The sequence below is a fragment of the Haematobia irritans genome, chromosome 3, assembly GCF_050003625.1.
Source record: "Haematobia irritans isolate KBUSLIRL chromosome 3, ASM5000362v1, whole genome shotgun sequence".
NCBI lineage: Eukaryota > Metazoa > Arthropoda > Insecta > Diptera > Muscidae > Haematobia > Haematobia irritans.
In genome coordinates this window covers 219,664,349-219,691,369 of record NC_134399.1, presented here as the reverse complement: position 1 = coordinate 219,691,369, position 27,021 = coordinate 219,664,349, and the positions used below count along the sequence as shown (strand labels likewise).

The 27,021-nt window shown below is 30.4% G+C and overlaps 1 protein-coding gene across 2 annotated transcripts in view; it reads left to right on the top strand.

Annotated features, from left to right (window-relative positions):
- The window catches only part of Lim1 (LIM homeobox 1), a 210,731-nt gene that overhangs the window by 52,846 nt on the left and 130,864 nt on the right, over positions 1–27,021 (top strand). For both annotated transcript variants that reach the window (XM_075302961.1, XM_075302963.1), the window contains exons 2-3: positions 20,779–20,974; positions 24,903–25,132. In XM_075302961.1, the coding sequence (XP_075159076.1) occupies positions 20,779–20,974; positions 24,903–25,132 (426 nt within the window). The remainder of the gene's footprint in view (positions 1–20,778; positions 20,975–24,902; positions 25,133–27,021) is intronic.

Genomic DNA, 27,021 nt, shown 5'->3' with positions numbered 1-27,021 from the left:
GCGGTTCATTGGGCAGCAGTTCTTAGTCTAAGTCGTTCAGGGATGTCGACGATTTAAAAAGTCGACATTTTATAAAAAAAAATCGAATATATTTTTCTTATTTTAAACTGCGACTAAACGACTAATTTAAATTGGTCAAAATTTGTGATACCAAAGGCAATGTTGACGGTTTTTAATATATAAATTTGATCAATTTAAATATTTTTGGAATATGCTCAAATCGATCAAATTGTAGAGTAACAAAAACCCGATTATTCTAATCTTTGAAAAGAAAAATCGAAAAGATGAAAAGAGTCGATTTTTTTTCTGTTGACTTTTTCGACTATTCAACATAAATTGATTTTATTTAAACTTAAATGGTTTTTATTTAAATTTTACTTTAATGGATTTTATTTTAATTTTTTTTTTAATTTTTAATTGTTTCAAATTTTTTAAAATTTAATTTTTTTTAATCGAATCTACTTTTGTTATTTTAAACTGTGCCGAATCAATTTTTGATTTATGTTAAAACGACTAATTTAAATTGTTCAAAATTTGTGATACCAAAGGCAATGTTGAGGGTTTTTAATATATAAATTTGATCAATTTTAAAATTTTTGAAATATGCTCAAATCGATCAAATTGTATAGTAACAAAAACCCGATTATTCTAATTTTTGAAAAGAAAAATCGAAAAGATGAAAAGAGTCGATTTTTTCTGTTGACTTTTTCGACTATTCAACATAAATTGATTTTATTTAAACTTAAATGGTTTTTATTTAAATTTTACTTTAATGGATTTTATTTTAATTTTTTTTTTTAAATTTTTAATTGTTTAAAATTTTTTAAAATTTATTTTTTTTTAATCGAATCGACTTTTGTTATTTTAAACTGTGCCGAATCAATTTTTGATTTATGTTAAAACGACTAATTTAAATTGGTCAAAATTTGTGATACCAAAGGCAATGTTGAGGGTTTTTAATATATAAATTTGATCAATTTTAACATTTTTGAACTATGCTCAAATCGATCAAATTGTATAGTAACAAAAACCCGATTATTCTAATTTTTGAAAAAAAAAATCGAAAAGATGAAAAGAGTTGATTTTTTTCTGTTGACTTTTTCGACTATTCAACATAAATTGATTTTATTTAAACTTAAATGTTTTTTATTTAAATTTTACTTAAATGATTTTTATTTATTTTATATTTTTTTAAATTTAAAATTTTTTAAAATTTAAATTTTTTTTAAAATTTTTTTAAAATTTAAAATTTTTTTAAAATTTAAAATTTTTTTAAAATTTAAAATTTTTTTAAAATTTAAAATTTTTTAAAAATTTAAAATTTTTTTAAATTTAAAATTTTTTTAAATTTTTTAAAATGTAAATTTTTTTAAAATTTAAAATTTTTTAAATTTTAAATGTTTTTTAAAATTTTAAATTTTTTTAAAATTTAAAATTTTTTAAAATTTAAAATTTTTTAAAATTTAATTTTTTTTATTTAAATAAATCAAATCAAATTCGACTAATCGAATTTTAATATTTGTGCAAATCTAATTAAATCGACTAATCCACTTTGGTTTGGTGACCAAAATCAGCTAATCTATTTTGTATAAGAAAACTTGAAAGGAATGGCCTTTTTTTGAAGACAACTCATCAAAAATTTAAAAGTGGTGATTTCGAAAAGTCTCCTTTTACTTGGGAATTGGGAAGAAGTCCAAAAGCCGTATAGTCGACATTTGATTCTCATTTCTATACCTAGTCAAAATCATCGAATAGATTTTTTTTCTAAGGGACCAAAATTGACTTTTAACGAAAAAATCGCAGAGCTGAAATTTTATTGCTGAAATTTCATCGAAAAATTCTAATATCGAATTGACAAAATTTGACATTTACAAAATTTGGAAAACCCGAGAAGTCGACATTGAATTCAGAAAAATAATCGAAAAGTCAACTATGAACAAAATAAAAAAATTGGAATTCAATTGGCGTTATTTTTTTTTTAGGCAGCCACCGTGGTGCAATGGTCAGCATGCCCACCTTGCATACACAAGGTCGTGGGTTCGATTCCTGCTTCGACGGAATACCAAAACGTTTTTCAGCGGTGGATTATCCCACATCAGTAATGATGGTGACATTTCTGAGGGTTTCAAAGCTTCTCTAAATGGTTTCACTGTAATATGGAAAGCCGTTCGGACTCGATGAATAGGTTTCGACCAACATCAAAAGTAGATTAGAAGATTTAAAGCGATTTAAAAAAGTCAACTTCGACTATTCGTAAAGGCAGACTTTTTCAAAATTAAAAATAGTCGTTTGATTATCGACTTTTTGATTCTCATTACAATACCTGATCTACAAATTTTTTGCTGACATTCGCAGTCCAGATCATCGAGATAGAAATATGGCCTCTGCACCCAGAAAATTTTGCTCCTACAGCAAAATTTTATTTTTGAGCGGTGAACTCTAATCTCTGAAATTCAAATGAATTGCAATCCCTGAGTCGACAATTTTTTTTGCTGCCTTTAAAGAGAAATGACTCGTTGTGTTATCAAAGAGAAAGAGTTCTCTTACTGCCTTGCTCTCTGGTAGGTACAATCGACTTTGAAATTCCTTCGTTTGAAATACGTAGTGGACCAACACGGCATCAATTGCGTCGAGACCTTTCTTCGGGTCAAAATTCCGTAAAGGAATTATTGTCCAATACCATCGTCGTCATGAAATTTTTTCCAATTGATGATTTTTTTTCCTAACTTTAAACTTTTTTTTTTTTGTAAAATTAAAAAAAAAAATACTTTTTAGTGGACCAACACGGCATCCATTGCGTTGACACCTTTCTTCTGGTCAAAATTCCATAAAAGAATTATTGTCCTATATATATGAAATTTTATATGAAATTTTGTCTATTGATGATTTATATGAAATTTTGTCTATTGATGATTTTTTTCCTAACTTAAAAATATTTTTTTTTTTTGTAAAATTAAAAAAAAAAAACTTTTTTAATCTTCCCCTTGCCCATATTGGGGTTTTTATTTTGTACTCCGAGCTATATTATTTTGGGGATTCTAAAACATTGAACTAGCAAAAATTTTTTTAACACTTAAAAAACTTCCATGCATTTCCCATCACCATTATCACTTTTAATAATAGTTGTTGGTCAGTGTTGTTTCCGATTATCTCCGTTTTAGTTTAATATCTTTCGGTTGGCCTTTAAAGTGACTCCTATCCATGACTGATGTTCTCTGTCAGTAGAGTAATTTTCAGAAGTAAACAGAAGGCATATAAAATGGGCGGTCAGTTGGATAAAATACTTGATGTCCACCTCTTAACATCTTAGATTCAAAGCAATTTTTCCAGCATTTAAGTCATATTTCACAAAAACAAAAAATATATATGGGCCATTTTGGACAAGAGACAATCTTTTGACAGTTTCAGTTTTTATGAATTCTCGATTTTGCTATTGAACTGGTTTTCCTGTTGCCATCAATGGCCAGAATTGTTTTCCAATAACATTTCATTGGATTTGGTTGTTGTTGCTGGTCAGCAGTTATCGTCGGTCCGTCGGTCCGTCTGTCAGTCGATGGTTGTTGTCGTCCATAGATAATGAGAATTTCCCAGTGATTGGTATGCAACGTATGTTGGTTGGTTGGTTGGTTGGTCGAATGGTTGGTGGTGATGGTAGCCATCAAACCATTTCTGGCCATGCTTCCATGTTTAGCATAGTCGAAAATGGATGGAACAGATGGATGTGGCTGCCACCATTATAGAGGAGCCTGTGAGACAACAATGCAAAGGACTTGAATGGATATGCTTGAATGTATTCTGGTGTTATGTTTTCTTGTTTTTTTTTGTTCTGTTGGCTTTTCTTATTTTGGTCTGATGGTGCTGTGATAGCGTAACTAAAGCTGGCATAGCAATGGCTGATGCTGCCCATGCTCCTTTTGCTTAGTAGTTGTTGTCTGGTGAAATTCTGGCTTTTACATTTTAGTCACGTTTCACTGGAGTCCAATACCCAGTCGAATGAGCATCATGGTCTTGGAATTGTGTAAAGAAACCAAAAAAACAAAAAACAGGAGAAAAAATAATGGCACGTAATGTTGATTTCTGCTGATATACATTTTTGCTCCATCTTCTACTCTTACGCCTCATTCAAGCAGCAGTAGTCGTTCAAATCCATTCAAGTGGATGTGGGGCTGGCAACAAATCCCACAATGATGGCAGAATGGCAGGGGTGGTCAAGGAGTAAACCAAAAAAAAAAAAATATATATATATATATAAGAACTACACTCAGAAAAATGTTAGAGATTTTCAGAAAATATTTTTTTGGGGAAAAATTAATATTTCACAATAAATTATGGACTAAATTTAAGGAAATTTTAATTGAAAATAAATAAAATTTGTATTACAGCAGTTCCTAAAAGAAAAAGTGAACCCTTCAGGGCACTAAAGCCAAATTAACTCTATTTTAGTTCATGGAAGATATTTTGTTTTAGTTCAAATTCCTCCAATATTAGTTTTCGCAAATAGGCAAAAGGCAGTAAATGTAATATGGCATTAAGGGTAAATATAGTTGTAATATATTTCTATATCTAAATTTCTATATCTTTTAGCTAAATTTCTAAAAAAAAAGACATAAACGCCACCATGTTTTACTACAACAACCAAAAGGCAATAAATGCAATATGACATTAAGGGAACAGGTAGCTACAATACCCAATAGTTTCTATATATTTTAGATAAAATTTTCCGAATAAAAAACATGGTGTGATGCAGTTAGCTGTTTTACCACAACAATCAAAAGACAATAAATGCAATATGACATTAAGGGTATATATAGCTGACATGCACAAACGTCTCTATATCTCCTAGCTAAATTTCTCAATATAGCCTTAGCCACAACTTCCGTAATGTGGATTTCCATAAAGCTGTTTTACCACAATGGCAAAAAGGCAATAAATGCAATGTGACGTTAAGGGTTTATGTAGCTGAAATACACAAATATCTACTTCTCTAAGTCATAGCAAGATCCTCCGTAATGCGGCAGGATCTTTTACCACAATGGACAAAAGGTAGTAAATGTAGTTGGTCAAAAGCCAATAAATGCAATATGATACTAAGTGTAAATTTAGCTGAAATCCGCAAAGCATTTCTCAAAGTTTTTCTAAGTGCCCTCTCAAAAGAAGGTGGTATGTGGGTTTAGTTAAAATTTCTCCAATATGGAAAACTTTCCTTGAATTTATTAATTTGTTATTACAATGGCCAAAAAGGCAATAGCTGCAATATGCCGTTAAGGGTTTTGGTAGCAAAAAAAACGTAATAGTTTCTATATTTCTTAGGTAGGTTTTTCAAAAAAACCATAGCGAGAGCTTCCGTAATTTGTCAGGCTGTTTTGCCATAGTTATCATAATGCAATATGACATTCAGGGTAAATGTAGTTGAAATATGCAAAAGTTTCTATATTTTTAGCTAAATTTCCACAAAGAAATTTCGTAATGCAGCATGCTTTTTTACCACAATAGCTAAAAGACAATAAGAGCAATATGACATTAACGGTTTAGTAGCTGAAATATAAAAAATTTCTATATCTCTAAATTTCTCCGAAAAAAAAACATTGCTGAAACCTCCGTAATGCGGCAAGTTATTTTACCACAATCACCAAAGGACAATACATGCAATATGACGTTAAGTGTAAATTTAGCTGAAATACTCAAAAGGTCCAATATCTCTAAATTTCTCAAAAAAATCATCGCGAAAACTTCCGTAATACAGCAGGCTTTTTTTATCACAATAGCCAAAGACCATAAGTGTAATATGACATTAAGGGTATATGTAGCTGAAATACGCAAAAGTTTCTATATGTCTTGGTTAAATTTTTCAAAAAAAAAAACCTAATGCGGCATACGGCTTTTTGGAATAAAATAATGCAATATGACATTAAGGGTATATATAGCTATCCCAGAGCCAATAAATGCAATATGACATTAGGGGAAAATGTAGCATAAATCCGCAAAAGTTCTTATACTTATTAACAAAATTTCTCAAAAAAAGTCATGGCGAAAACTTCCGTAATGCAGCAGGCTCTTTTACCACACACAAAAAAAATTTTTTCTGGTTCAATCACGAAATAAATTGATCCAATTAATTTTTTTATTGAAATGTCTTCAATCACAGAAATCATAGTATCAATTAAAAAATTTATTGAAGGTCAATTAAAAAATTAATTGATCCAATTAAAAAATTAATTGACCCAATTAATTTTTTTGATTGATTTTTGTTTCAATTAAAAAATTTGTTGAATTAATTAAATTATTAATTGAATATCATTTAAAACTCAATTAAAATTTTAATTAGAAAAATTTTCGTGAAATTTTTTTCTGTACGCATTGGTCAAAAAGGCAACAAATGCAGTATGACATTAAGAGTATATGTAGCTGGCAAAAAGCCAATAAATACAACATGACATCAGGGGAAAAGTTTCCATATATGTTTGCCAAATTTCTCAAAAAAGTCATAGCGGCCAACTTTGGCCATGCAGCAGGCTCTTTTACCACATTGTCCTAAAAGGCAACAAATACAATATGACATTAAGGGTATATATGACTGGTCAAAAGTTAATGACTGTAATATGGCATGTAGCTGAAATCCCCGAAATTTCTCTATTTCTTTGCCTTTTTTGCGAGTGTCCTATCAATAGAAGGCGGTAATGTGGATAGGGGAAGGGAGCCTAGAATAATTTTACCATAAAATGAAAGATGTTGATACCCAACAACAACAACATCAACTAAAAGATGAAGACGAGGAGTTGTTATGGGCAGAAAAAATGGGTGGATTACATTACAATTTTTTTTTTTTGGTTTCTTTGGTTGACTCCATGCTAGGATTCTTATGAATCAAGGAAAAACAACAGCATCGATGGCAACATTTCGAGATATGATATGAAAACGTAAAGAAGCTGCTTCTGAAGCTGCCGTATATTTTAGTGGCTCATGGACCTATGGACAAAGGAACGACCGACCGACCAGCTATGGAAATGGCAATGGCAACAAAGAATGCCAAAGAAAAATCAAACCAAACAAATCTCAAAAGGAATCAGAAGGCTATGAGCCAAACAACCAACCAACTCAACCCCAAATGTAATAACCATGAAGGAAGAATGGTTGAATGGATGGTAATAGCAAGGGGGCGAAAGACCGGGCGGACGGACAGATGAACAATTGAACGTAGCAGCAATGACCATCATTATCATCATCAACATTTCTTGAACCTCTCCTTTCCCCCCCTTGACTGTATTATGAAATCTAGAGTTGGAGTTCGTGCGATGGGTTCACATTGTAATGGCAGCCAACAAATAACAACATTGGCTCCACACTGACAAAATATGGCCGCTATACAATCCTCCCAAACCAAGTAACCAAGGAACATTCAAGGCAAAAGGCTGACTGCTGGTGCTGCTGCTGCTTCCTCCATTGGCCATAAACATGATGATGCATGTGAATGTTCATGGTTATAGTACGTGGTACGTGTTCTGGTCAAGGGGCGCAAACCAAACCAAATCGACGGAAAAGAAAAAAAATCGTAAAAGGAAAAGACTTGCGCTGAATCTTGTATACAGAAGCATAGCCGCCTGAATAAAGGAGGAGTCCAAGTATAAAACAAAAACAACAACAACAACAACAACATTACAAAAAAACCATAGAAAACAACGACATAAAGATCATGAACTTGAGATTGTTTATGGCCAACAAACAACAAATGCATCTTAAACTTCAATGGGAGTCCGTCCTTCTGATGGCTTCTCAATACGAAACCTGAGTTCTCAGAGACCGTGGAAGACTTTGTTGTTGAATTATGACTTTCCTCATGAAAAGGCAGCGTAGCAAGATTTTTCACACGACACAAGACCACATCAAAGTTTTTCCAGAGCCAAATACCTACCTACCTACCAAGCAAGCAAGCAAGCAGGCAAGCTCTTCATCAGCTAAAACTTTAGCAAATGATGATGAGAAGCATGCAAGACTCCATGGTAGTTGGTGTTGTTGTCGTTGGGTGTAATGAATGCCTTTGGTTCTATGGCCCAACATTTCGTGGCTATCTCCCGGTGAAGGCCATTATTTTCAACTATGATGACTGGTAGCTTTAAAACATTAATTACATAATTCTTTTTTTCCGGCTTTTTTCCATTCGTACTCCACTCCAGCACCATGTTCAACTATTTGTCTTTGGAGGTTTTTGCAAAAGAACCTTCTTCTATGGTCTTTTTACCAAAAATTCCTTTGTAGCCTGGTTTTTGTTTTTCTTCGTTTTTTTTCTTTGAGGAATTAACCATTTGTAGCATGTGTTGACAGTTGGGCATTTATGGGCATTAGGTGAAAATATTCCCCTAATATGAGATGCTTTTTTTTTTGGCAAATGTCTCATGGAGATTTTCTTTGCCACTGTGTTGCCTTCCTTTGGCTTTTGAGTTGCATCTCAACTTGCATTATTGCATATTTTTATGTTGCCTTCTTGTGGAAATTTATCACTCTCCACTTGGGCTTCCGTTGACCCCGGGGGTTTTTATGTGATATGATGGTAATTTGCAAGAAATACTCTCGTCAAACGGTAGCCCAAAAAATATGTAAATTTTTTTATTTTTTTTCTCGTTTAGTTTGCAACATTTATGCATTGAAATTTTGTTGTATGTTTTTCTCTGGATGGTAGCGAAAGCGACAAATTTTATGTTTATCATGCCTTCCAGCTAAAATTAATAATGTATGGAGAGATAACTGTGGCACACTGACGGAAAATGTTTTTGGTAAAGTATTCATTAAAATTTAGCTAAAATTACAATTTCATACATTTTAATGAAATTTTACGTTAATGTCATGAAATTTATATTTATTAGGGAAACAATTCGTAATAGTTATGAAAACGTTCATTGTTTACATGAACAATTATCTTTATATCATTGGCTCAATTTTTATTGACATTTTCTTTGAATAATAGGGACAGGCAACAAAATATAAGGCAAAACGAGTTTTTGATAATAATCCAATAGAAACAATTTCCCTTAGCGAAAAATCGCATATATATTCGTATATAAATTTGAACCAAATTCCAAACAAAATTTAGAAAAGTCAATACTTACTCGTATAAGATCAATACAACATCCCAGCAAAAAAAAAGCGTCGCCAAAAAAGTAATGGAAATGTTCTTTTCGGGAAGTGGTGAAAAATTGACGCAGAAGCGATGAATATAACATCCCAGCAAAAAAAGCATAGCCAAAAAGTAATGAAAATGTTCTTTTTGGATCCGGAAGTGGTGAAAAATTGACGCAGAAGCTATGAATTTAACATGGGCTTGTCATAGCGCGGAAGTCCTCCATTTCAACAGCCGTTGCACTGAATTTGCATCACTTCTTTAGGTGTGATCCGAATTCAGTATTTTGGATGTAAATTAAAAAATTCTGTGATATTTTGTCAAATAAATAATTTTTATAATTTTTTATAATTTTTAATGGATTCTAACGCTTGTCGGAAACGTTTGACCTCAAATATTTTCAAAAATTCGCAATTTTTTCAAATCGGATTTAGCATTTTTTTTCGACAAAATTTAAATGATTTGTACCATTTTATGAATTCTTTGTTTTTAACCTATTTGAAACAAAAAAGAGTTAAAATTATCCATTAAAAGTATGAAAAAAACCAAGTTGTAAAACATTGAATTAAAACAACTTCCTGGATAGTTGAAATAAAGAACATCATTGGGAGTACATCTTCTGGAAGTGCTTTTAAAGTTGTGCCTTTGGAAGAAGTTCCAAATTTTTTTGCTGATATATCTCGCTTATAAAAATCAATCAATAATATCCCATTTTTCTCACGTTTTGTGAAGTTTTTTTTTCTTAATTAATTTAATAATTGTAATAATAATTAATTAATTAATATTAATAATTCAAAATATTTGTTTTATTTCTATCAACATTGTATACCCTCTCAATGTTTCTATATGCATCTTTCTAAAACTTATAAAGCATTACATTAGGTCTCTCTGTGTCATCAGTTAACCTTGAAAATTAAATTTTGGCTTAAACAAATTTAACCCTGTATCCTATCCAAAAGTGTGAGTACGTCAATGTTACCTCAATAACCACTGTCTGGTCAATTGGCAGACGGGCAATTATGTAGGCTTAGCCTGGTGAGGATTGACCGAAAAATATATTTTGATTGATGACATCCGTCAATTTTGACATTTTTAGCAAAAGTTACGAGATGATGTAGAGAAAAATAACAACAGCTTCTTGCATTGGTTGCTGGCGGCTGTGGTTGCAACAGACTAACTGGGGGATGGATCGACCATGACAGCCATGAACCGAAACGATGGCGGTCCAACGTTACTGATGAAGAAAAATCATTCATAGAGTGTTTAATCATTATTATTCCTTGAAGTTTTTATTTTTGGCAAATTTCAACCAGCGATAACCAGGCAAACAAAAAAAAAAATATGATAGTAGCACTGTGGGATGAAAAAAAACGGGAAAAAAATCTAAAATAGGTTCGTAGAGTATACAATTTAGTGATGGATACCTTTAAGCGTGGAAAAGTTAATACGAAAACCATGGTCCGTCTGGTATAAGCATAATAGAGTCCTGTTTCGTCCGGAGGCCTTTAAGGTTTTCGTTGGTGCTTCATTTACTCTCAGTAATAGTTTGATATGCCTGGCAGGGCTGCCAATACAAAAAATTATCACTTTTTTCCAAAAAAAATTGTCATAATCGTCCCTTCCATTTTAATAATCGTCAACAAAATCTGCAATTAAATAATATTTAAACCAAACTAATTTTTTGGTTAAAAACAAAAGTATTTATTTCATTTAAAGAACAGACAATTAACATACATAAATATGCATTGCAACAACAAAATCATAATGAATTCAGTTTTGAATAAAAAAAAACATTTTTATGCAATGTATAATAAATAATATAAAAACTAATGTTTGAATACATAATTAATAATTCAGTAAGATGTTTATTTAAAAATAAAAATAAAGATTTTTAATATTTACGTATGTGTTACCCGATTTTCCTAAATTTTACCACAAAACTCTTATTGATTGACCCTGCAATTAAGAGGTAAAATTTTCTATAGAACTAAAATTTTAACAAAAACTTATATAGCAATAAAATTGTGACGAAAATTTCTGTAGAAATAAAATTTTTACCAAATTTTCTATAGAAATATAATTTGACAATATTTTCTATAAAAAAATAATATAGTGACTAGGTTAGGTTAGGTTAGGTTATGTGGCAGCCCGATGTATCAGGCTCACTTAGACTATTCAGTCCATTGTGATACCACAGTGGTGAACTTCTCTCTTATCACTGAGTGCTGCCCGATTCCATGTTAAACTCAATGACAAGGGACCTCCTTTTTATAGCCGAGTCCGAACGGCGTTCCACATTCTAGTGAAACCACTTAGAGAAGCTTTGAAACCCTCAGAAATGTCACCAGCATTACTGAGGTGGGATAATCCACCGCTGAAAAACTTTTTGGTGTTCGGTCGTAGCAGGAATCGAACCCACGACCTTGTGTATGCAAGGCGGGCATGCTAACCATTGCACCACGGTGGCTCCCAATATAGTGACTAAATTTTCTATAGAAATAAAACTTTAACAAAAATTTTTATCGAAATAAAATTTTGAGAAAATTTTCTATAGAAATAAAATTTTGAGAAAATTTTCTATAGAAATAAAATTTTGACAAAATTTTCTATAGAAATAAACTTTTGACAAAATTTTCTATAGAAATAAAATTTTAAGAACATTTTCTATAGAAATAAAATTTTGACAAAATTTTCTATAGAAATAAAATTTTTACAAAATTTTTTATAGATATAAAATTTATACAAAATTTTTTATAAATATAAAATTTATACAAAATTTTTTATAAATATAAAATTTTGACAACATTTTCTATAGAAATAAAGTTTTGACAAAATTTTCTAAAGAAATCAAATTTTGACAACATTTTTTATAAAATAAAATTTTGACAAAATTTTCAATACAAATAAAATTTTGACAAAATTTTCAATACAAATAAAATTTTGACAAAATTTTCTATAGAAATACAATTTTGGCATTTTCAATACAAATAAAATTTTTACAACATTTTCAATAGAAATAAAATTTTGACAAAATTTTCTATAAAAATAAAGTTTTGACGAACATGTCTACAGAAATAAAATTTTGACAAAATTTTTTATGGAAAGAGAATTTTGAGAAAATTTTCTATAGCAATAAAATTTTGACAAAATTTTCTATAGATATAAAATATTGATAAAATTTTCTATAGAAATTAAATTTGACAAAATTTTCTATAAAAAAATAATATATTGATTAAATTTTCTGTAGAAATAAAATTTTGACAAAATTTTTTATGGAAATAGAATTTTGAGAAATTTTTCTATAGAAAAAAAAATTTTGACAAAATTTTCTATAGAAATAAAATTTTGACAAAATTTTCTATAGAAATAAACTTTTGGCAAAATTTTCTATAGAAATAAAATTTTGACAAAATTTTCTATAGAAGTAATATTTTGACAAAATTTTCTATAGAAATAAAATTTTATCAAAATTTTCTAAAAAAGCCAAATTTTGACAATATTTTCTATAGAAATAACGTTTTGACAAAATTTTCTATAGAAATAAAATTTTGACAAAATTTTCTATTGAAATAAAATTGTGACAAAATTTTCTATAGAAAAAAAAAAATTGACAAAATTTTCTATAGAAATAAAATTTTGACAAAATTTTCTATAGAAATAAAAAATTTGACAAAATTTTCTATAGAAATACATTTTTGACAAAATTTTCTAGAGATATAAAATTTTTATAAAATTTTCTATAGAAAAAAAATTTTGACAAAATTCTATATAGAAATAAAATTTTTACACAATTTTTTATAGATATAAAATGTTGACAAAATTTTCTATAAAAATAAAATTTTCTATAGAAATAAAATTTTGAGAACATTTTCTATAGAAATAAATTTTTTACAAAATTTTTTATAGATATAAAATTTGGATAAATTTTCTACATAAATAAAAATTTGACAAAATTTTCCATAAAAATAAAATTTTGACAACATTTTCTATAGCAATAAATTTTTTACAAAATTTTCTATAGAAATAAAATTTTGACAAAATTTTCCATAAAAATAAAATGTTGACAAATTTTTCTATAGCAATACAATTTTTACAAAAATTTTTATAGATATAAAATTTTGACAAAATTTTCTATAAAAATAAATTTTTGACAAAATTTTCTATAGAAATAAATTTTTGACAAAATTTTGTATAGAGATAAAATTTTGACAAAATTTTCCATAGAAATAAAATTTTGACAAAATTTTCTATGGAAATTAATTTTTGACAAAATTTTTTATAAAATAAAATTTTAACAAAATTTTCTATAAAAATAAAGTTTTGACAACATTTGCTATAGAAATGAAATTTTGGCAAAATGTTCTATAGAAATAAAATTTTGATAAAATTTTCTATAGAAATAAAATTTTGACAAAATTTTCTATAGAAATAAAATTTTGATAAAATTGTCTATAGAAATAAAATTTTGACAAAATTTTCTATAGAAATAAAATTTTGACAAAATTTTCTATAGAAATCAAATTTTGACAAAATTTTCTATAGAAATAAAATTTTGTCAAAATTTTCCATAAAAATAAAATTTTGACAAAATTTTCTATAGCAATACAATTTTTACAAAAATTTTTATAGATATAAAATTTTGACAAAATTTTCTATAAAAATAAAATTTTGACAAAATTTTCTATAGAAATAAATTTTTGACAAAATTTTGTATAGAAATAAAATTTTGACAAAATTTTCCATAGAAACAAAATTTTGACAAAATTTTCTATAGAAATAAAATTTTGACAAAATTTTCTATAGAAATAAAATTTTGACAAAATTTTCTGCAAACTCAATATAAAACATTTTTTTATATACTTACCACAAAAATTAGATCAACAACTCCAAAATATTTTTTTTGTTAATTTGGTAGATTTTTGGTAAAATTTTCTTTAAATTTTGGTGGATTATTTTTGGCACAAGTGGCAACCATTTTTGTTAAAGTTTCAACGTCCAAAGTTGTACGTGTTTCATCGAAAATTGTTTTATTGTACAAACTGATAAAAATCCGCAGTGCTACCTATTATTTCTAAGGTAAAGAACTTATTTCCCATAGACGAATCTAAAGAATAGACCGTAAAAATTTTTATTTCTATTTTTTTTGTCGTCTTCTCTACCCACTGTGCTTCATTGATAAATTTTATGGCAATTTTTCTTTAACAGTTGGCCCATGTGTCTTTTTCATTGCACCGATTATTGGTAAAATTCAGTGGATATTTTTCTCAGTCAGGTATGGTTGTCTGCCATACACTTCTAATTACTTTCAACGATGTTTAAGCATCACCATCATTTCATAACGCTGAACGGATGTTTATTTTAAGTTAGCAACTTCAATATTATTGGGTCACCGCCTTTTCTGTTTGTTGGATATTTTTTGCAAATTTCTTTGACTAAATGCAAAAAAATTCAAAACCACCAAACTCATAACTTCGATTATACGAACTTAAAACAAAGAAGAATAAAAAAAACACCAACTGAACGAAATTTATATTAGATGATTTCCTTTCAAAGAAAAAAAATAAAGTTCCCAAAAAAAACTGAATGAAAAATGTTCAAAGGAGTTTACTTTGGTCTTTCTTCTTCAGGTGCTTTAATTTCCAAGTTTTATCATAAATTTCTGTGAAATAAAAGTTAAAACGATAAAACTGAAAATGTTGGCATACAAATATTTTAAATTATGACTATGGATGTTAGCAGCAGGTTGTAGTAGTTGACTTGAGGATGGAGGCTTAGAGATCTTCGATAGGGATGTCAATTTTGAGTGAATGTTGTTCACAAATATGTAATTCGAAAAATGCGGCTAAAAAATACAAAAACATTTCACTATATATACTAAATAGTAAAATTTTCTCTACATTGTTGGAAAAAGTTATTCTACCTTAAGGTACTAAATAAAGCTACCTATTATGTCAAACGTTATTTATTATAATAATAAATTAAAATAATAATATATATGTACAATAATGTACGAAGTAGTAAAAAACAATTAAATTCAATACAACAACAAAAATTGATAATATTTGATTATGTCAATATGTATTAATGTACTAAAAAATACACTTGTGTACTTTTTGAATAGAACTGTTAATAAGGATCAGAAAAAAGTAAAAAATAGTTTAAACACGGTACAAACGTGATATAACACACAAAGCAATTTTCTGATACAATCACGAAAATGATAGTATCAATCACAGTTTTAATTGGACATAAAAAAATATTTGATTAAAAAATTTATTGATTTGATTTGAAAATTTCAATTAATTTTTTAATTGATTCAATTAAAAAATTTACTTGATGCTGATTGCAAAACTCAATTAAATTTTTGAATAAAAAGTGTAACTATTTGCAATTACTTTTATCTGATTTGTAGTTTTTAGTGTGATTAAGAAAGTGATTGTTTGAAATAAATTTTTATTTAAAACTTAAAAAATTTCCATCACTTTTTTAAATTAAATTTTTGAATAAAAAGTGTAACTATTTTCAATTACTTTTATCTGTTTTTGAGTTTTTAGTGTGATTTAAAAAGTGATTGTTTGAAATAAATTTTTATTTAAAAATTAAAAAATTTCCAGAGTTTTATTGAAAAATTAATTGTATCAATTAATTTTTTAATGAAACAAAAAATAATAATAAAAATTTTTAATCATTGAATTAATTACCTTAATACTTCTATCTTGATTAAAAAATTAATTGTATCAATTAATTTATTAATTAAAAAAAATTGTCAACTTCAATGAACTTTTTAATTGGAAATATTTTGGTTATATTTTGGTAAATACTCTTAATATTAAATGTCAAGGTATTGAAATGGGAACAAAACCCATTGTAAGATAGGTTCTAAATCGAGAAAAAATCTTTGTTCATTATTGTATATAAAACACGATATAAATATGTTAAATTATGACGTTTGTTTTATGAAAAAGTAAGCCAATGTTTTAAAAGTTTGTGACACCTTTTATGCCACCTTTGTGGAATTTCTCAAATATAAAATTATGCCCGATGCTATTTTTTTCCAAAATATATATATTTTTACGTATGTTATCAAACCATCCACAATCCTCCATTAATCCCCCTTAGGTCCCTATTTGCATTCCCTTAATGTGGTAGAAAACCATAGCCACTTGGCTGGTTGTCAAAAGTCCTCTCCACAAAAACAACATAATAGCTTCAACGCTGTCATTAACTACCCTTAGGGGTTTTTTGCGATAGCTCTGCTTATGTCTTAAGTCTCCTGGCTTCTTTTGCCTCTTTGCCATATGAAAAGTTTAAAATTCAGGTAACCTAACATATACATTTCAATACTCCAGAGAGTATTGTGAGATGAAACAGAAGAAGCCAGCCATAGTCATAGCCAAAGAGTATGGTTTTAGGCTGCGAGAGAGGGTTGAAGCCAAATAAAGTATTTGACACTATATCATTATACGGTTGCACTTTTGGGATGTGTTTTATCCAAAAAGAAAAAAAATACTAGAACCTCCCCAAGTCAAGTGGGTGTGAAGGGGGGATTAATCAACATATAAAAGTGACCACTATGATCACTATACCAAAGCCCAGAGTCCATTGTGGAAGTAGTAAGTAGGTATCCTATTAAATAGCTTGGGGGTTTCTTGTCGGAGTTGCTCATTGTTTGACTATTTGAAATGCATCCTTATGGTGATTATTTAAGGATCCCTCCCAAACACGCACTACCATACACCCTCACACATGCATTCACCCCGGATTGCCACACTCTTGGAGCATTTGAATACCCAAAACTATGCTCAAGTCAAGGTGTTGGCATTTAAAATGATTTTATAAGCATGAATGCCTGGGCCAAGGTACCTGCGAATGGATGAATGAATACAAGCTCTGATGGACATCTGAAAGGACAGACATATAGAGGACCGAAGTATGACTGCTATATGAATGAAATTTCAAATTGTTGATATGCTTGACTTTTAGTTGCCAGTTTTGGGTTTTGTGAATAGCTTCAAGCCATGGCATAAATTAAACGTTTTCTGTATTTTAAGGTAATTGCAGTATTTTTTTGGTGTTGTGTTTTTTTTTTGGCTTGGCTTGGCTCCTTTTTCGTGTTGTTGTTACATGTTCAAATGGTACTAAGTATAAATTTGCGTAACACTTAACAGCAGCTACTGTTTATTCGGGCAATGATGGTGATGGCGATGATGATGAGTTCCTGGTTGCAAATGCCAATGTGCTTGTTATGGTGATTAAATCAAGAAACCTCTGGGGGGGGCTACAGAGGTGTTGGCGACATAAGAGCCACTAATTAGGGTACCTCATCCCAAACCAAAACAAAATCACCAGCATACTTCAATGAAAAATTTTGTTCTTTTGAAATTTCTTTTGTTGGTTGTTATTGTGCTATTGAGCAAAAAGGGAAATTAGTCTGGTCGATTGGCAATCCTCAAAATATAATGGATCCTCATTAACGTGTATTTAAGGTGTTATGGCCAGAAACACTAACACACATTTTATAGGAGTGTAAAATTCGACAATGCCATTGCAAAGATGATAGCTATTATGCTAATGAATTTTCTTATGTTTCAAAAGCCTCATGGGATGAATGAAATGAACTATTAGGGAAATCCTTAAAAAAAGAAATATTTTTTTGTTTTTATATTTAAGAAATTTTGATAAAGTCCAAGATATGACGCGATAAAATTATATAATGTTTATTGCAAAAAAAAAATGATTTTTGCTTTACTTTATTTTTAATTTTTACTTAAGATCCCAGCAAAAAAAGCTTCCCAAAAAAGACTAGTTTGTCTCCCCAATCTGTGATCCGGAAGTAGTGCAAACTTGGATCATCTCCAATGAATTTTACATGGGCTTGTCATAGGACGGAAGTACTGCCTTTTTGTATCCTTTGCAATGCTTTAGAAGTTGCAATGCCCTGGAAGTTAATTTGAATGAAGAAATTTAAAAAGCAAAAAAAAAAAAATTTTCAAAAAATTTCGCTTTTTTTCATCCATTTCTTATTTTCCTATTATCTAATTTTTACAATATGAAAAACTTATTCGTTCTGACCAGGGGTTGAACCTGGATTTGTTGGCACCATAACAGAACGCCTTAGCACACTCAGCAACAAACGCCATTGAACATAAAGCATCGAAAGGTCAATTCAAATATTTGTGATATGATAGTAATACGACACCAAGGTATAACATTCTAATTGCTTCTCGAGATGTTCTTTATTAGTATGAACGAAAAAAAAAAATAAGAAACGCAAGTTCAAATCTCACCAGCGGAAATTTTTTTTATAAAATATTTTTCTAAAAAATTATTTTTTTTTATGTTATGCATCGTTTTTATTTTTTATACCCTCTACCATAGAATGGGGGTATATTAACTTTGTCATTCCGTTTGTAACACATCGAAATATTGCTCTAAGACCCCATAAAGTATATATATTCTGGGTCGTGGTGAAATTCTGAGTCGATCTGAGCATGTCCGTCCGTCCGTCTGTTGAAATCACGCTAACTTCCGAACGAAACAAGCTATCGACTTGAAACTTGACACAAGTAGTTGTTATTGATGTAGGTCGGATGGTATTGCAAATGGGCCATATCGGTCCACTTTTACGTATAGCCCCCATATAAACGGACCTCCAAATTTGGCTTGCGATTGCTCTAAGAGATACTAATTTCATCCGATCCGGCTGAAATTTTGTACATGGTGTTAGTATATGGTCTCTAACAACCATGTAAAAATTGGTCTATATCGGTGCACTTTTACGTATAGCCCCCATATAAACGGACCCCCAAATTTGGCTTGCGATTGCTCTAAGAGAAGCAAATTTCATCCGATCCGGCTGAAATTCGGTACATGGTGTTAGTATATGGTCTCTAACAACCATGCAAAAATTGGTCTATATCGGTCCACTTTTACGTATAGCCCCCATATAAACGGACCCCCAAATTTGGCTTGCGATTGCTCTAAGAGAAGCAAATTTCATCCGATCCGGCTGAAATTCGGTACATGGTGTTAGTATATGGTCTCTAACAACCGTGCAAAAATTGGTCCACATCGGTCCATAATTATATATAGCCCCCATATAAACCAATCCCCAGATTTGTCTTACGGATCCTCAAAGAGAAGCAAATTTCATCCGATGCGGCTGAAATTTGGTACATGGTCTCTAACAACCATGCAAAAATCATATCGGTCCATAAATTTATATAGCCCCCATATAAACCCATCCCCAGATTTGAACTCCGGAGCCACTTGGACGAGCAAAATTCATCCGACCCGGTTGAAGTTTGCAACGTGGTGTTAATATATGGCCGCTACAACCATGCCAAAATTGGTCCATATCGGTCTATAGTTATATATAGCCGATCCCCAATCACACAAAAATTGGTCCATATCGGTTCATAATCATGCTTGCCACTCGAGCAAAAATAATCTAGCAAAATTTTATTCCTATAGAAAATTTTCTAAAATTTTATTTCTATAGAAAATGTTGTCAAAATTTTAAATCTTTTGAAAATTTTGTAAAAATTTTATTTCTATAGAAAATTTTGTCAAACTTAATTATATACGTATTTAATGGGCCATTTTAAGTTTAATATATACAAGTAATTTAATTGTGGATGACAGTCTTCAATAGAAGTTTATACGCAATCCATGGTGGAGGGTACATAAGCTTCGGCCTGGCCGAACTTACGGCCGTATATACTTGTTTTATTTTCGGCTTATATTTTCGTATAAATATATTTTTCCAATAAATAATTAAATTAAAAAATTAAAATTAAAAATTCTCGTAATGTACAAAACCTGGTCAAAAGAATTTCCATGGAAACGAAAAAGTCAAACGGCACAGGTTAAAATCCCAGCGGGGATGAAATTTATTTTTTTATTATTATTTTTTTACTTTTTTTATTAATTTTCTATTTTTTTTTTTTTTTTGTAAAATTTAATTGGCCAAAATTTTCACTTAAAAAAGCCTGATTGCATTCTTTCCAATACTTGTCCACAAGGACTGCATCGGAAGTAGAAACAAATCATTGGGGGATCCTAAGATGCGCTTTAGAAGAAATGTTTGTGCATTTATCCAAAAGGACTGCATCGGAAGTTGAAAAAACTCGATGGGGGATTCTGGGATGAGCTTTAAAAGACATGTTTTGGAACAACTTCCATTTTTTTGCTGGGATATAAAAAAGTGTATTTTATTTAATTTTTATTATTTTTTTTAATAGTACTATTTAGGCCTTTATTACAAACTCACTTGGACTATTCAATTCATTGTGATACCACTGTTCCAAATTCTATTTCTATTTCGCGGTCTACATTTACAATTAATTGTAACTGAAAATTCCATTCGCCCGAACCGAGATAGGTACAGTCAGCCGTGTATAGATTTTTATTTGGCAGTTTCAATGGCTCAATACATCATGTTTCTCAATCTTCTTTGTCCATAAAGCTCGAATAATAATTGATTATAAATAAAAATATTTTATTAAATTTGAAAGCTATGCATTTTATAATTTAAAATATATTTTTGTGATATTTATTTATATCTGCAAATGAGTTGTATGTATTACTATTTAAATATGATGGTAATATAATTATATTTCATTTTAGTAATATTTTTTCGTTTTTCCTCTTCTCTTTTTTTGCAGGTCGCAGTGAACCGCCGGTCGGTGTTGGCGATCCCTGTGCCGGTTGTAATAAACCAATTTTAGATAAATTTTTATTAAATGTTTTAGAACGTGGATGGCATGCGTCATGTGTGCGCTGCTGTGAATGCCTTCAACCTCTAACGGATAAATGCTTTAGTAGAGAATCAAAACTTTACTGCAGGAATGATTTCTTTAGGTAAGTTAAGAAATTATAAAAAAAAAATAAATGGAATGGAGAAAATATTTTAAATATTTATCCCCATTTTCATGAAGCTCCGTTAGTGCTACGTTAGCTAACGAACTTTTAAACCGTGATATCTACATATCTGTCATTTTGCGTATATATTACATATGCCAGTTAGAAACTTAACTGGTGAAAATTTTTCAGTTAAAGTTAACCGGAGAAAAGATATTTCCATTTTTCTTTCTGTTAACTGGCAGTTAAAGCCTAACGGAGTTACATGAAAATGGCCGTTAAAGTTATAAAAATGAGAAATCAATAGTTGGCTCAAAATCGACTTCTGATCACGGTTGTCACAGTTGATACAATTCTACCAAAAATGATACATTTTTTACTCTTTGATAGATTGGCTATGAGTTGCATCACAAATTTCCTCTCCCACTAAGAGTTACTTCACAAATTTCCTCAAGAAATACAATGTTGACAAACTTTTCTATAGAAATAAATTTTGACAGAATTTTCTGCAGAAAAAAATCAAAAATTTTACAAATGTTTCTATAAAAATAAAAATTTGACAAAAATTTTTATAAAGCCAATATATATATAAAAATGTTTATTTTAGGCCATACTTCTAAAGTCTCCATTTTGTGGAAGTTGTAACTTACACTTGTTGGTGCAAACCAAAAATATTTAAAACTTCGCCATATTTTCAATTCAAGAGATATTTTTACACTTTAATAAATTATGACAAAAAATAATAAAAAATAACTTCTAAAATAAAATAATAATATATTTCTTTTGAAGAAACATTTTTTTTTTTCATAATAACAACAAAAATTTGACCAAATTTTCTTCAAATTTTGGTAGATTATTTTTGGCTCAAGTGGCGACCAAAATACCCAGCCAAAATATCGTGCCCTAGGCTTTAGTCTGAAATCCATGATGAAGGATCTTGAGTCTTGTCGAAGCAATACTCTCTTTGATGGATCATCATTGTTAATCTTAGATTAAAATTTGGCGCCCAACGTGCAATAGACTTTAGATGCCTTTAGTCATATTCAAATCCCTGATAACAAAAAGTCTGATCGAAGCAATTCTCTCTTTGATTATCCTTGCTAGATTAAAATGTGGCACCCACAATGTGGTAATAGATTTTTGATACTTTTACTCTCATCAAATCCATGAAGAAAAAGCTTCACTCTGATCGAAAAAATTCGCTCTGTGACGATTCTTGGATATCTTCAATTAAAATTTGGCGCCCAACGAGTAATAAATTTTAGACACCTTTAGTCTGGTCAAACCCATGATGAAGGAGCTTCAGTCTGATCGAAGCAATTCTCTCTCCGATGATCCTTGCTGATCTCAAATTAAAATTTGGCGCCCAAAGATAAGTAGATCGTATCTTTCGATTACAATTTAGCGCTCAACGCGCAATAGACTTTATACACCTTTAGTCTTATCAATCCCATAACGAAGAAGCTTCAGTCTGATCCAAGCATTTATCTCATCATCAAGCTTCAGTCTGATCTAAGCATTTATCTCATCATCAATGAGACAAATGCTTACATCAGACTGAAGCTTCTTCGTTATGGGATTGATAATACTAAAGGTGTCTAAAGTCTTTTGCGCGTTGGGCGCTGAATTGTAATCGAAAGATAAGGTCTACTTATCTTGCTGATTTTAGATTCACATTTGGCGCCTAACGATTACTAGACCTTACACACTTTACTCAAATCCCAGATGAAAAGCTTTGGTCTGATCGAACCATTTTTTCATTGATGATGCTTGCTGATCTGAGATTCAAATTTGACGTCCAACTATTAGTAGGCTTTAGACACCTTTAAAGGGTGATACGGTCAAAATTTGGTCAAGGGAAAACGCGTGTAAATCGGTGAAATCGTTTATTTAAAAAATCAAATTAAATTTCTTTTTCAAGTTCAATTAGTATAAAATTCAGGAAAAATATTCAGTTAGGCTTTCGCTTTTCCAAATCCGAATTGCCGGGCCTCACGCTTGACACCTGCCATCAGATTTTGTACAGCCACCTTGTCCACCTTCTTCGCCGCAGAAAGCCAGTTTGCCTTGAACTGCTGCTCGTCCTTAGCAGTTTTTTTGGTTTAGGTTCCGCTTGACAATAGCCCAGTATTTCTCAATTGAGCGGAGCTCTGGCGTGTTGGGAGGGTTCTTGTCCTTGGGAACCACCTGCACGCTGTTGGCGGCGTATCACTCCATGGCCTTTTTACCGTAATGGCAAGATGCCAAATCCGGCCAAAACAGTACGGAACAACCGTGTTTCTTCAGGAAAGGCAGCAGACGTTTATTCAAACACTCTTTCACGTAAATTTCTTGGTTGACAGTCCCGGAAGCTATGAAAATGCTGCTTTTCAAGCCACAGGTGCAGATGGCTTGCCAAACCAGATATTTCTTTGCGAACTTTGACAGTTTTATGTGCTTGAAAATATCTGCTACCTTTCCCCTTCCTTTTGCCGTATAAAACTCCTGTCCCGGAAGCTGCTTGTAGTCGGCTTTGACGTAGGTTTCGTCGTCCATTACCACGCAGTCAAACTTCGTCAGCATCGTCGTGTACATCCTCCGGGATCGCGCTTTGGCCGTCGTATTTTGTTTATCATCGCGATTTGGAGTCACTACCTTCTTGTAAGTCGATAGTCCGGCTCGTTTTTTGGCTCGATGCACGGTTGTAGACGATACACCCAGCTTATTTGCGGCATCTCGGAGAGAGAGGTTAGGGTTTCGCTTGAAACTACCGGCAACTCTCTTTGTCGTCTGAGCGGCTTCCGGTTTTCGATTTCCCCCGGATCCAGACTTCCTGGCTGTCGACAAACGTTCCCCAAACACTTTAATTACATTTGGAACGGTTGATTTGGCAACTTTTAGCGATTTTGCCAGCTTTGCGTGCGAGTAGCTCGGATTTTCGCGATGCGCGAGCAAAATTTTGATACGCTGCTCTTCTTGCTTGGACGGCATTTTGACAACTGAAGAGTGAATTCCAAAATCAAAATAGGAGCAACATTCTACACACACACACATTCAAAATGAGGGGTGTTCATGTTTTTTTAAATGCAAAATTGAAAGAAATACGTCAAGTTTATATTGACCAAATTTTGACCGTATCACCCTTTAGTCTGATCAAGAGCGAATTGCCTCAGTCTTTTCGACACAATTCTATCTTCGTTGATCTTTGTAGATATTAGTTACAAATCTGGCGCCCAACGATTAACATATTTTAAATACCTTTAGTTTAATCAATTCCTTAGTGAAACTTAAGTCTTTTGTCTGTGCCAAGCAAATCTTCATTGAAAATCCTTGCAGATCTTACATTAAAATTTGGCGCCCAACAGAAACCCAATATCATTACAAATTAAACCTTCTCGTTTTTCTAGTAATATGCTCCAGCATATGATGTTGTCTGTATTTATTCTCAGTAAAACAAATGACTATATTTACTCAAACCATTGGTTAAGTGATTTATTTTTTCAATTTAACTGCAAAAAACAAAAATCAATTAAAATACTAACAATAACTAAGAATGAAAAACCAAACAAAAAAATATACGAACAATACCTATGGACTAGCAATGCAGGACCATATGACTGCGGTCTTCCATTTTTTCCCCAAGTATATATATATCTCGAGCAGACCACTGGACATTGTCATCGTTGATACCTGTTTTGAAAAATAAAAAAACGCATGACAAAGAAAAATAACTGGTCTCTGCTTTCTAATTTATTCGCAAGGATTTGATTGCATTTGAAGTCGTGATTTCTAAAAAAAAAGTTTTTAGCAAATGGTCAGTGCTGATGGAAGCAAGTGCTGATGACAACAGGACAAAGGACCAATGATTGATTTTATTCCATATAACTATGCATCATTCGTATCTTTTGTTTCGTACTACATTTAATTTTCTTTTGATTTCTCCTTTCAGACGTTATGGTACGAAATGCAGTGGCTGTGGCCAAGGCATTGCTCCCTCCGATCTCGTTAGGAAACCTCGTGATAAGGTGTTTCACCTCAATTGTTTTACATGTTGTATCTGCCATAAACAGCTCAGCACAGGCGAACAGCTTTATGTGCTGGACGAGAACAAATATATCTGCAAAGATGACTATTTGTTGGGCAAGGCGCCGTCGATATGTGGCCATAATTCCTTAAGCGGTAAGTCAATCCTCAAACATTGCCTTCGCATATCCTCTCATAGTCAATCGTCTGATACGATGCTGCTCGAGATTATGTTGAACATCTTATGCTAATTAGTTAATACAAATCTTAATATCTAATAAAGCCAGTATTTACATCTCGCATTCACTCTGCGTGTTTGAATGTAAACGAGATTTTGAGGAGATTTTGGTGAAATGTACAAAGTTGAAGAAGAGCAGCGGCAGCTGCAGAACTAGTAAATATTTTCATATCAAAGTGTTGGCATGTTATGTATATTCCATGCTATTGTTTGCCATACCAGCCATACCATTCAACCGAAACAATTCTGTACTACAAAGTCAGTCATTTATGCATCCACAAAACGAGACGACATACAATTCTCACTCAACTTACATGCCATGGACGATGCCATGGATAGATGGATGGATGGATGGATTGGATGGATGGATGTATGATGGCATGCCATCATAGTCATCATCTGCTAAGCCAAGCCATAACATGCCATTTTCCATTCATTATTATTATGTACCATTACTACTATTCGACAGTGGTCTTAAAGGATTAAAAATTCAATTTAATCTTAATAGCTGTAGTAATGGCAATAGTTGATAATTGCATTGAGGTAAACAAAGTAATAACTTTTAGTCATGCAGTGGTATAAGAGTTTGGCATTTGTTAAAAATGTAGTATTAGTTTTCCATAAATAATTTGACAAGAAATTGATGTTTTTTTTTACAAAATTGCTAGTTTAACAACTGGCGCCCAACTTGAAGCAAGTGAGAATAAGCAAAATCTAATATTTAGTGTAGGTTCTATTTTTCACAAGTAATAGTTAAAGTCATGGAGTAGGTTTCTCCAATTAAATCATAACTGGCGCCCAACGAGGAGGCCAGCAAAAAATTTTTTGAAAAAAATGCAACATTTTATATAGAAATAAAATTTTGACAAATTTTTTATAAAAATAAAATTTTAACAAAATTCATTATAAAAATAAAATTTTGACAACATTTTCTATAAATATAAAATTTTAATTAAATTTTCTATAGAAATAAAAGTTTGACAAAATGTTCTACAGAAATAAATTCTTTTACAAATAGAAATAAAATTTTAGAAATTTTATAGAAATAAATCTTTGACAGAATTTTCTATAGAAATAAAATTTAGACAAACTTTTTTATGAGAAAAAAAATTTGCAACATTTTATATAGAAAAATTTTCTACAAATAAAATTTTATTCTTTATAGAAATAAAATTTTGACAACATTTTTCAATAGAAGCAAAATTTTGATAAGACTTTCTACAAAAATAAAATGTTGTTAAAATTTCCTATAGAAATAAAAATTTTGACAAAATTTTCAATAGAAATAAATTTTGGACAAAAGTTTTTATAGAAATAAAATATTGACAAAGTTTTATATAGAAATATAATTTTGATTAAAATTTCTATAGAAATAAAATTTAAAAAAAAAAATTCTATAGAAATAAAAATTTGACAAAATTTTCTAAAGAAATACAATTTTGACAAAAATAAATAAAATTTTGACAAAATTTTCTATAGAAATAAAATTTTGGCAGCATTTTCTATAAAAATAAGATTTTGACAAAATTTTCTTTAAAAATAAAATTTAGACAAAATTTCCTATAGAAATAAAATTTTGACAAAATTTTCGATAGAAATAAAATTTTGACAAAGTTTTCAATTGAAATAAAATCTTGGCAAAATTTTCTATAGAAATAAAATTTGGAGAAAAATTGCTGTAGAAATAAAATGTTGATAAAATTTTCTGTAGCAAAAACACTTTGACAAAATTTTCTATAGACATAAATTTTTGACAAAATTTTCTATAGAAATAAAATTTTGACAACAACTTTCCATAAAAATAAAA